Source organism: Puma concolor, chromosome E4 (genome assembly GCF_028749965.1).
Source record: "Puma concolor isolate L17-30 chromosome E4, mPumCon1.1.hap2, whole genome shotgun sequence".
Lineage (NCBI taxonomy): Eukaryota > Metazoa > Chordata > Mammalia > Carnivora > Felidae > Puma > Puma concolor.
Genome location: NC_141683.1, coordinates 66,590,879 through 66,603,285, shown reverse-complemented (window position 1 = coordinate 66,603,285; position 12,407 = coordinate 66,590,879). Strand labels below are relative to the sequence as shown.

The 12,407-nt window shown below is 39.6% G+C and overlaps 1 protein-coding gene across 3 annotated transcripts in view; it reads left to right on the top strand.

Moving 5' to 3' along the window:
• Positions 1-12,407, top strand: part of SMYD3 (SET and MYND domain containing 3) — a 697,887-nt gene that overhangs the window by 152,726 nt on the left and 532,754 nt on the right. For all 3 annotated transcript variants that reach the window (XM_086694286.1, XM_086694284.1, XM_025926273.2), the window contains exon 2: positions 10,931-10,994. In XM_086694286.1, coding sequence (XP_086550412.1) covers positions 10,931-10,994 — 64 coding nt within the window. The remainder of the gene's footprint in view (positions 1-10,930; positions 10,995-12,407) is intronic.

The following is a 12,407-nucleotide window of genomic DNA, read 5'->3' as shown; positions in this document are numbered from 1 at the left end:
CTCCTTATGGTTCTGTGTCTACCCTAATCTAACTCAACTCCTCACCCTTTTTCAACACTGCACTCCCTGCCCCATCCTCTCTTCTGTATCACCTGGAACATGTTCTGTCATTTTAAAAACCTCCCTATCCCGAAAGTCTCTGAATGTTCCCTTCTCCTTCCGGCTCTAACTGAAACCTGCCTGCCTTCTGAGGACAGTGCTTCTGTCTTTCCAAGTTCTGGTTGTTTTTTCCCTACCCTAACAGTACCTCAGTGTCCAGAGAAACAGAGGGCTCTCTCCCCTTGCTGTTTTTAGATAATTTTTTCTTCTCCCTCAAAATTGCCAGCCACTTTGAAGCATTTGCCATCATACCCCCATGACCTCACCGCCTTCCAGTGATTTCTTCACATCCTGGCTCACTTTTTCTGTCTCCATCGTTACTCCTGGGTGAACGTCCATCCCACACCTGGCCTCTTCATCCCCACTTCTCATTGTCTTTGTCTTTCCCCCAGTTTAGGTGCCTCTTCTTAGGGCCATACCCTAGGACTGTGATGACCAAAAGCTATTACGAGTGATACCTCAGTTTACCCCTCTTCACCTGTTGCTGTCTTACGGGTCTCTAGCACAGGAGGTGATACCATGTGCTGCTGCTGGTCTGCTTCTGTTGTAGCATCAGCAGTCCTTGAAGGCAAGAACCATGTCTTTTGATCCGTATTTCTCCAGAACTGTCACAGTCCATGGTACAAAGAGTCTTGAGTGATTTTATGGGCCCAGTGAAGTAAAGAGCAGCAACAACAGGAAGGATGTGGCACCCAAAAGATCTTTGTATTAGAAAAAAGATAATTAAAATTTCCCATTGAAAATACCATATAATTTTTAAAAACCATTTGAGTAATGACATTTCAAAAATTGTTTTCTTTCCCATTTTCTCTTGGGGGAAAATGCATGATATCATGTATTGCAGTTGGGATTCTTTCCGTTTAGTCAAGGTTGATCAGTTACAAATTTCTGTCTTCTAAAGATTATTGTAAATGAGCTATAAACAGGGAAATTACTTTTTAGTAAAATGGGTTAGCTTACCTAGAAAGAGTTAATTATCTTTTCTCTCCTGTGCTGCAGACTTTTCTCTACCAGCCTAATGAGGGGAGGGGGAGCTTGATGCATTAAGATTTTCTCAGCCTTTCTTCTGACCTATGTAGAAAAATAAAAGCGTTCAATGCAACCTTATTATATCTGATTCTTTTTTTCTTTTGAGATAAGAGAAAAATGTATACAAGTTTTGTATTATTTGGGTCCAGGTGTTAACTTCTAGAACATTTAAAACTCATGTTGACTGACAGTTTCCCCAAAAGCACTAGTTTCATTGTTACATTTTATTCATGTTTGGTTGCTTCTAAGCTAAGAAGTAATTACCATTTAATTACATACATGAATATTTCAGTAAATAACTTGTACTGTTTCTGTACTCTCTTCTAATGTAGAGTTAACTATATGAAGAACTTGAAAATAACTGGGAAAAACATTCTAAAGGTTTCTAAAATTCTGAATTTCTAGAATGGCTGAACTTTTAAAAATACTTCTGCTCAACACTGAAGTGTTTCAAATGATATCTAGGAACTTCTTTTGAGAGTTGCTTTAAAAACAAAATCTCGGGGCGCCTGGGTGGCGCAGTCGGTTAAGCGTCCGACTTCAGCCAGGTCACGATCTCGCGGTCCGTGAATTCGAGCCCCGCGTCAGGCTCTGGGCTGATGGCTCAGAGCCTGGAGCCTGTTTCCGATTCTGTGTCTCCCTCTCTCTCTGCCCCTCCCCCGTTCATGCTCTGTCTCTCTCTGTCCCCAAAATAAATAAACGTTGAAAAAAAAAAATCTCTTAGGGGCGCCTGGATGGTGCAGTCGGTTAAGTGTCCAACTTCAGCCAGGTCACGATCTTGCAGTCCGTGAGTTTGAGCCCCGCGTCAGGCTCTGGGCTGATGGCTCAGAGCCTGGAGCCTGTTTCCGATTCTGTGTCTCCCTCTCTCTCTGCCCCTCCCCCGTTCATGCTCTGTCTCTCTCTGTCCCCAAAATAAATCAACGTTGAAAAAAAAAAAAATCTCTTAGGGGCGCCTGGATGGTGCAGTCGGTTAAGTGTCCGACTTCAGCCAGGTCACGATCTTGCAGTCCGTGAGTTTGAGCCCCGCGTCAGGCTCTGGGCTGATGGCTCAGAGCCTGGAGCCTGTTTCCGATTCTGTGTCTCCCTCTCTCTATGCCCCTCCCCCGTTCATGCTCTGTCTCTCTCTGTCCCAAAAATAAATAAACGTTGAAAAAAAAACAAAAAAAAACCAAAAAAAATCCCAAAATCTCTTAAAGGAATAATAGTAATGTGATGGTACTAAGAAAAATTAGCTCTTTCTATGAATCAAGCACAATGTTGAGAGATTTACATATTTAATTCTCATTACAGCCAAGTAGTGTTGGTACTATTATTGTTCTCATTTTAGTCTCGTGGTTTAGAGGTATTAAATTGCTCAGCATCATACAGCTACTAGGTGGTAAACTAGAATTTGGTTCTAGGCCATATGGTTCCAGTGTCAATGATTTAACCACTCTATTATATTCTCTTACAGTGTCTAGTTGAGAAATAATACAGACACAGTCTGTGGGAAATTAATTTACAAAGCATGCATCTAGTAAGAGATTAAACTCAATAAATTATTAAAAATTAAATTGAGGGGCACCTGGGTGGCTCAGTTAAGTGTCCAGTTCTTGATTTCCGCCCTGGTCATGACCTCATGGTTCATGGATTTGAGCCCTCATCAGGCTCCATGCTAGCCCTCCTCAAAATAAATAAATAAACTTAAAAAACAACAGCAACAACAACTTCAAGTTTCATGTTGTTCTCCAAAAGAGAGAATGAGTTACTTGAGATTTCATGATGCTTATTTCCAGAGGACTTCAGGAAATTTGTAATTAAAAGTTAAACAAAGTAATAGACTTAATTATAAAATAGAAGGGCAAATTTTTAAGGCAGGCGGAAGGAGAAGATGCTGCTGGGCCTCTGAAATGAAGAGATTACTATAATTAGATAGTGAATTTGGCTTTTGGTTTTATCACTGTTGAAGCTAAAATACAGTGCTGTTGAGATTAATTTTTTTTTTAAGTTTCATTTTTTAATAAGAGGAAGATGATGGAGAATTCTTCCTTCGTGACACACTGTTTCCTGGAACCGAAATCAAGGTGACCATCTTTTGCCAGTTTGAAGACTTAAGTCCTAGTCTATTGATGAAAATGTTGATCAGCTATCCTTATACCTTATTTGAAATTCTACCTATTGGTACTTTGATTTTCATGTTAATGCTGTGTGGTATTTATACTAACAATGCTTACCTGTTTAAAGGGTATTTGATTTCACCCTTTGGGCAAAATCAGATTTTTTCTTCTTTCTCATATTTTTATTACTTTGGATTTCAGGAAGACTTGGGGAAATTGAACACATCTCTTGACTTACCAGAGTCCTATTACCTGACTAGGCTGAGAGGTTTCCCGTTTAGGAACAGAGATGTTGTCATTAGATCAAATCCCTCTTCAGTGCCTTTTGGTCACAGCTTTCTTCAGTTTACCTTAAACTGCTTTGCCTTAAAAACCAGCTGTAAGTCACCAGTTCTTTGATGCGTATTTATTTTTGGGGGGGGAGGGGAGGGGCAGAGAGAGAGGGAGACACAGAATCCAAAGCAGGCTCCAGGCTCCGAGCTGTCAGCACAGAGCCCGATGCAGGGCTCAAACTCATGAACCATGAGATCGTGACCTAAGTTGAAGTCAGTTGCTGTGCTTTTTTTTTTTTTTTCCTCCGTAAGTGCTAATATGAGTTTAAATTGCTTGTGTTTTGCCCAGGAAGGTATGGTGCCTGGGGATCATAGATTTATTGTTTTCTGAAATAATTGACCATTGCATTTTCTTGTTTTGTACTTTGAATGTTAGAAGTCTGAAATAAAGTGATAAGGGATGTGGAAAAATGAATCCAAACCAATTCTGCTTTTCTGTGTTATGAGTCTGTTTACTTTGACCACATCTGCTACTTTGTACTAAAAAGTATTTGAGGAGCACCTGGTTGGCTCAGTTGCTTGAGCGTCCTAGTCTGATTTCGACTCAGGTCATGATCTCATGGTTGTGATATCTAGCACCGCCTTGGGCTTTGCGCTGACAGCAGAGTGCACTTGGGATTCTCTCTCTCCCTCTCTCTGCCCCTCCCCCACTCATTCTCTCTTTCTTGTTCTCTCTCTCTTTCCCTCTCTAAAATAAATAAACATTAAAAAAAAACCCACTATTTGATAGTTAGGTGGACGGTGGATGAGAATCTCTAATTAAAAAAAAAAGCCTTTAGGCCCATACCAACATAATTACCATCTGGAAACAAAAATGGAAGTTTCCTTTTCTGTATTATTATGAATATTTATGCCAAAGAGAATGCTTTCTGTTTAGCATTTTGCAGTGTATTTTATTTGGTCAGAGTAAAAGCAGTTGTACTACCCTTGGAGGGAATAGCATGACTTTTTATTTGGGATAATCTCCTTTTCATAGTGCAGAGTTTCATTTGCTCCAGAAATTTCCATGGGGAAACAGGCAGGTACTTGGGTACATAACACTAACGTTTCTAATGAATCAGGAGTCTGAGATTTTGGAGATGTTTACAAACAAAGATTCTTTAAAGAAATATTATTTCTGTGGTCTCTTTTAAAAATTATATTTAGACTTCACTTATTTTGGGTTTTGCCTTTTAAACAAATGGAGCTCTTTATTCTAAAACAGTCCATATTCCTCATACTCCACAGAGCATCTTTTGTCCTGATTATGTGAAGAAATATTTTCATAGGAATTGTTACTGGAGAATCTTCCTTAAAACTTGTGTTCAGGCAGGGGTACTCCATCAGACATCCTGCGGTCAGCCCTCTTTTTTTAGGAAGCGTGAGTGGTGCCGGCAGGCTCTATCTGATGAAGTCTGGTCTTTCTCTCAGCTCACATTTCTTCTCAAAGCTCATAGTGATCAGCCTTGAAAAAGGACAGAAGTGTGCAAAAGATTGCTGGGCACGGATCTTTAGCCCAGAAGAGGCTGCAAAGACACACGCTGGGTCCTGGGTTGCTTCAGATCGTACAGGGCTGTGCTCCATCCAGATGAGTGGCTTCGGAGGCTGATGGGGTGGCCGGGCTTCCTTGCGGTGCCTGAACCGCCTGGCCAGCAGTGAGTGTGCGGGTGGCCGTTGAAGGAGAGCTTTGACTGCAAGGGACACCAGGAGACACTTGAGGGGTGGAGACATATTGTCTGTGTATGAATGTGTTGTGGATGCGTTGTTTTCTCTGCAGAGTTTAAAATGGATTCTGCAGCTGCCAGGGCTGGGGGAAACTTGAATCACTGGGATTTGTTTTCTATATCCTTCCCAGGAAACTTGTTTTCCTCCACCTGGCAACTGCCCATATTATTTTAGGGCAGAGGTTTGTTTGTTTGTTTTTTTTTTGTATTTTTTTTAATGTTTATTTATTTTTGAAAGAGAGAGAGACAAGGAGTGTGAGTGGGGGAGAGGCAGAGAGAGAGGAAGACACAGAATCGGAAGCAGGTTGTGCTGACAGCTGAGAGCCTGACACGGGGCTCGAACTCACAGACTGCGAGACCATGACCTGAGCCACCCAGGTGCCCCCTAGGGCAGAGTTTTAAACCCTTCGATAGTTTCCCCCCCTGCTGATAACCAAGGACAGAGAGACATTCCCTTAAATATTACCCTAGTTGTTGGGATTTGAAGGAGCCACTTAATCTCATTTCTTCTTTGATTTTTTAGACACAGTGATTTTTCCTGTATCCATATACAACTTCTAGATTTGTATACTGGAGGAACAAGTAATTTTGTTCTGTTTTTATTTCCTTTCTACATTTCCTTTGCCTGTGCTGTTGGAGAAGCTAATTATGTCCCAGCCTTTACTTGGAAGAGAGGACTTAACTTGTTTTGCTCCATGAACCACTGTATTTGGGGCACTGAGCTACCTGAGAATTTTCTCCGATTTGACACTGTGTTCTACAGCCTGTCACAGTTTGTATGAATGAGTAATAGGGGATTCCTTGTTGCTTTTTTTGTGGACATCGTTAAAGATAACACTGATTTTTGTGTAAAATAATTTTAATAGCTTCTCCTATTTGGGGTTAGAATGCTATTATTTCTCTCTTGAGTGGAGAGGGGAAAAGAGGTAAATTAATCATTTTCTGTTACTGATATGTTGCTAACCTATTTCCTTAGATTACTTTTCATTCAGAAAGTCCATTTGGACTTTGAGCTAATCATTTTGTAAACCGGATGTTTCTGTGATCTGAAAATTCTATATTCATCAATTTTCTGTGCCTCTGAGACTACCGTAATTCACCTAAAACGTGTACAACTTTTGTCATCTTCAAATTTAGTTAATATTTGTTACTGGCACAAGAGAAGCAGAATCAAATAATTTCAGTATTGGAAGGAAACTCCTCTAACTCATTCTCCTTTGCAGTGGTGGAATTTGCTTCACAGGATTCTGTTCTCAGCCTGAGCCCGAGAGAGAAGCAGGACCTCTTCCGGGGCTCAGTGGTTGTCTGATCAAACACACACCACTTTTCTGTTGGATTCATTTGACCTGTTTTTGAAACTTGAGAACTTGTTATTTGATATGTAACCCTGAACATTTAAATAACTCATGTTAAGGAATTTCTTCCACCCATCAAAACAACAATTAAATTATTTAGGTACTTAGAGTAATCTTGCTATTCACTTTGCCAGCATTCTGTGAAAATTCATGAAAGCCTGTGGTTGGTAGCTATGGGAGGGAGAGGACACAGTTTTGCTTGCTAACCTGTTCATCGCTGATCTTCTGAGGTAGCTTGATTCTGCCCATTAATTTTTAAATTTTTTTTTTTCAACGTTTATTTATTTTTGGGACAGAGAGAGACAGAGCATGAACGGGGGAGGGGCAGAGAGAGAGGGAGACACAGAATCGGAAACAGGCTCCAGGCTCTGAGCCATCAGCCCAGAGCCTGACGCGGGGCTCGAACTCACGGACCGCGAGATCGTGACCTGGCTGAAGTCGGACGCTTAACCGACTGCACCACCCAGGCGCCCCTGCCCATTAATTTTTAAAATCAAGAAGAAACACCTTCTATAGCTGGGGCTTTATATTTGCAAGTAACAGAAATTGCCTTTTTTTTTTAAAGTTTATTTATTTATCTTGAGAGACAGAGAGAGCAAGTTGGGGAGGGGCAGAGAGAGAGGGAGAGAGAGTCTTAAGCAAGCTCCACACTGTCAGCACAGAGCCCGATTTGGGACTAGGACTCATGAACTGTGAGATCGTGACCTGAGCCAAAGTGGATGGCTTAACCCACTGAGCCCCCCAGGCGCCTCTGAATAACTTACACCAGAAAAGGGAGAGGAGGGAAAATCTGAGAAGTCGGGTCTGAGGAGGGCAGCACTCAGGGGAGTCCCAGTGACTTCCTTCTCTGGAAAATTCTTGCAGAAAGCATCCTGTCCCAGTTTTGGCTCCCATTGTCACGTTGGCTGGACACACTGGGCGTCTTTTTGCCGCTTGTGGCTTCTTCTGTTTTCAGGCTTATTGGAGGCCCCGTGGCCTTCTTGGTTTTCTCCCACAAATACACCGACTTAAGTCTCAGAGCTGTTAGTGGTTTCCTCTGCCCAGTCATGTTTTGAGTTTGTTGTGATGTTTTCCTGGGTGGCGAGTGATGCTCAGGTTGGCTCTCTAACTCGTGCTGTCATTTTGTTTATGGGGAGAGTTAAGGAGATTAGAAAATTATGTCACTGCTACCGTTCCTTCGGAATTTTCTCTTGTCTGTTTTTCAATCTACTGAATCTTGAGTTCCATTCCATTCTGTTTCCAATATTATTTGTTTGGAAACTTTCTCTGAAGTGATTTTGCAAGAAATTTGTTGATGTTATTTGTGCCTCTGGTTTTGCTCGTCCTCTTAGATCACTGTGTTCTATTTCGTATGTTGTATAATTTCCTGCTGATGCTGTCCTTAGTTTTCTGTTATTTTTAAAGTCTTGACTTACATGTTTAGCTCATTTATTTTCAGTTTTTTTAACATAAACATTTAAAGTTATAAATGTTCCTGTAAGTAGTGTGTTCATTTTATCTCAGAAGTTTTGGTATTTTTCCATTATTTAATCAATTTTTGGGATGCCTGGCTGGTTCAGTAGAACATGTGACTCTTGATTTCAAGGGGAGTTCCATCCCCTATGACTTGGGTGTAGAACCTACTTAAAAAAAAAAGTGTGTGTGTTTGTGTGTGTGTGTATACTCTAATTTCATTATAATTCTTTGATCCTTGAATTCTGTAAAAGCATGCTTTTAAATATTCATGCATATGATATTTCACTGGGTTTGTTTTTGTTACTGATTTCTAATTTAATTCCCTTATGGTTGGAGAAAATGATCTATATGATATTGATTCTTTGGGAATTTTAAGATTTGCTTTGCGGTTTACTTTGTGGGACCTTTTGTAAATGGTCAGTGGGTGCTGAACAGGAATATGTGAATGCACATTCATATAACAGGGATAAGGGTCTGTGTATTGCCTGAGATCGAATATATTATTGAGCCCCTATTCTTTAAAAAATTTTTTTTAATGTTTATTTATTTTAAAGGAGAGAGAGACAGTGTGTGAATGGGTGTGGGGCTTAACCAACAGAGCCACCCAGGTGCCCTGAACCCCTGTTCTTTATCTGCTTGGTTTTGAATTCCTGAAAAAGACTTTGTATCTTTTTATAGGAATAACTAATACTTATATGGTGTTTACTATATTCCAGGCACTATTTTAAGGGCCTTACAGGTATTAACTTATTGTGTCGGTCATTTTTCCCTCAGATCTGTTTCTTGTACTTCATATATTTTGAGACTGGGTACATTTGTCACTAGGTACCTAACACCTGGTGACTGGAGTCTCTTATCATTGAGTATTTACCTTATTTATCTCTAACAAGATCTTTAACTGTAAAGTGTTCCCCCCCCCCCCCGAAATTGATGCAATTACATAGGCTTTTCCTTTAGTTAATATTTGCTTGGCATATCCATTTCATCCTCCTTTGTGGGTCCTTTTATTTGATGTGTGTCTCTTAACAGCTTATGGGTAGATTTTGGTTTTATCCAGTTTTACCCTAGAGCAGTAGTCCAGGGTGATAGTCATAGTAAGCGCTTGAAGGCCAGGTTGCTGGGGTTTGCATTGTTGCCTGGGATGTTGATATGTGACAGCCACAATTCTATACTTGGGGATGGCAGGCATTTTGGCTTCCCTTTATTTAGATTTTAACCTCTGCCCTTGTTTTATGCTCCATATCTGACCCTTGCTGTCCCAGAGGTAAGTACTTGGTATGTTTAGGTTCTGATTCTCTTTAGGATTTTGTTTTTACCCTTTCAGTATCACCTGCCATGCACTTTATGGTGTGTCTTCTTAGTTTGCACTATGTTTTTTTTATCTTTTGAAAAATGTATTGGTGTATCCCCAAAGTAGTCATAATAAGACTTTTTACTTATAGGACTATTTGAAATTAAGTATAAACTATAGATGTAAAAATCTTTGAATAGTACCAGGCCCATTAGAAGTGCTTAGAAGGATTTGTTTTTGTTTTGTAATTGATACTAAAATTACAGTTTGACTTTTTAATGCTCTTGGCTGCCCTGAAAGTATCCACAATCCTTCCTGCCTTTTATTTGTCACTATTAATTTTATCATCAGGTTCATTTATTTTTTATTTTATAATTCAACCTTTTGTTCATCTTTGCTTTTTTCTTACGCAGGTGATTTGGGGGAGATGTAACTTTGGAGCATCTCAATTCAGCATGTCTAAAGTAGTAACTGGATTTAATGGAATTTTAAAATCATTTTCCAGAGGAGGATATGCATAATTAAACTATATGATAGGTTAAGACGTATACAATTTTTTTTATATTTGAAGAGTATAGGATACTTCCATTCCAAGTAGTTACGGGGACTGAATTCTCAATTTCATATGGAGAGATTAAAATCTCTGTGAAGTAAAACTTCCGGTTTCAGTGGGAATCTCTGATTTTAACAGATTTTTTTTTTTTTTATTAAAAAGGACATTAGTGGTGGTGATGGTTGCGCATCAAATGAATATACTTAATGCCATTTGCTAAAAAACAAAATTCAACTGAGTAAACTTTAAAGATCTTATTGGCTTTATTCAGAAGTTCATGAATTGGGTGGGATCCAATGTAGCAGACAGAAAGTAGCCCTGAGATGCTGTACAAAATGAAAGACTTCTGTGGGCAGAAGAGAGCAGTTACAAGGTGAAAAAATGAGTTGGTTACTGCAAGATCACTTTCATCATGGGAGAGCAGCGGTCTATCAAGCGGATTACTTAACTAGTAATCTCTGATAGACTGGTTTAAGAATCCACTTTTGGGGGAGTCAAAACTATAGTTAAGTCTCAAACATGGTATGGTGGTAAGCATAAGTGACTCCATTTTGTGCCTCAAATTATCTTTTTTTTTGTTTTAAATGTTTGTTTATTTGAGAGAAAGAGAGAGAGAGAGAGAGCAGGTGTGGGAGGGGCAGAGAGAGAGGGGAGCAGAGGATATGAACTGGGCTGTCAGCCCAGGTGGGGCTTGATCTTGCGAACCTGGAGATCATGACCTGAGCCGAAGTCAGGCACTTAACCGACTGAGCCACCCAGGCGCCCCTTGAATTATCTTTTTAACACACTGACCTATACACGTAAAAATGTTTAACGTGTAAATTTTATATTATATACATTTCACCACTATTTTAAAAAAGAGTTATTACTATGTCCGTATCTCACATTGAGGATGAAAGATGATGCCCATCAGTGTGAAAATCTCAGTCTTAAGGGACCATACAAATGGGGTGAGCAGAACCTATTGGTGTCACTCATTTCCTAATGGGATTTTTTTTTTTTTTTTTTTTTAAACAGGAAGGAAAAACTGATGCGATGCTCTCAATGCCGAGTTGCCAAATACTGCAGTGCCAAGTGCCAGGTAAGAATGCTCCGCTGTATGTAAATGATACCTTAAGTTCTCTGCCCCCCCCTTTTTTTTTTTTAATAATTTTTACAAAAAAATATTCATTAATTTTTGAGAGAGAGAGAGAGGGGCGGGGGAGGAACACAGAGAGAGACACAGATCTGAAGCAGGCTCCAGAGTCTGAGCTGTCAGCACAGAGCCTGACCTGGGGCTGGAACTCATGAACTAGGAGTTCATGACCTGAGCTGAAGTCAGATGCTCAATAGACTGAGCCACCCAGGCGCCCCTTCAGTTCTCTGCTCTTAAAATTGTGCTCTGTGATGCCTGTTGGCCTGTTTCTGTTTCTTTACAATCTTTGATTTATTTTAACTTATTTCCCTTCAATTTAAAAATTAATAGTTGTGTATGGTAAAAAAATCATATATATGATATCTCTCTATATACACTAAATACATAGTACACATACATCACACACAAAATGTTCACTCCTATCTCCTTGTCCTCCTGATCTCAATCCCAGTGCCCAGAGATAATCACTGTTAAGTTTCTTGTGTGCTTCGCTGCATTTTCTCATGCAAGCACATTCATACATTTATATTCTTTGTTAAAAAAAACAGATATGGGTGACTCTTGTATACCTTCATTCTCCTTTTTGTTTTATCATCTGTCTAGAGGAACTTTCGGTACCATCCCATTGATTCCCTTATATGAATGCACGATGGTCGTAATTTCCTCAGTAAGGAATGCTTACATTATTTTCGATATTTGGTGTTGCCAGTAATGGACCAACCATCTTTTTGTGAACATTTCTGCTCACTTCCACAAATTAGTTGTAGGATAAATTCTTCCCAGTTGTATCGATTAGTAAAAGGATATATGATTTTGGATTTTTAAAGATATTGCCAAATTCCCTTCCTAGAGTTTAATTTACGGCAACTGACAGTCTGTGAGAATACCGCCGTTAACAGCTTTGAAATTCTTTACAGGATGTATAATTAACATTCAACATAACCTTTTCTTCTAACCTTATGATTAATCATTTCATAAGAAATGTAATTATGCTGTAATGAATTGCATCATAATAAAAAGTCTAATTGGAGGTTTTGTGTCTGAGTCCCTTGCTCTCAACCTTCCACTCATCCTTTTTGTTTCTTATTTTGAGGTAGGGGTGTGTGTGTGTGTGTGTGCGCACACGTGAGTGGACACACGCACACACACACACCCCCAGAGTTCCTCTTTTCCTTTTTGACGTCTAAGCCTTGCTTATCTCAGGAATTTTTGTTCTATCATTCTGATTAGATATAGTTTTCTATTTCCTATCATATTCACATTTTTTCCTGGCTTTTGTTGCGCTCTATCGTCAAGGAACACAAAACAAAAAATATAAAAATAGAAGGTTAGAAGTAAAACTTCCTTAATAAAAATAGG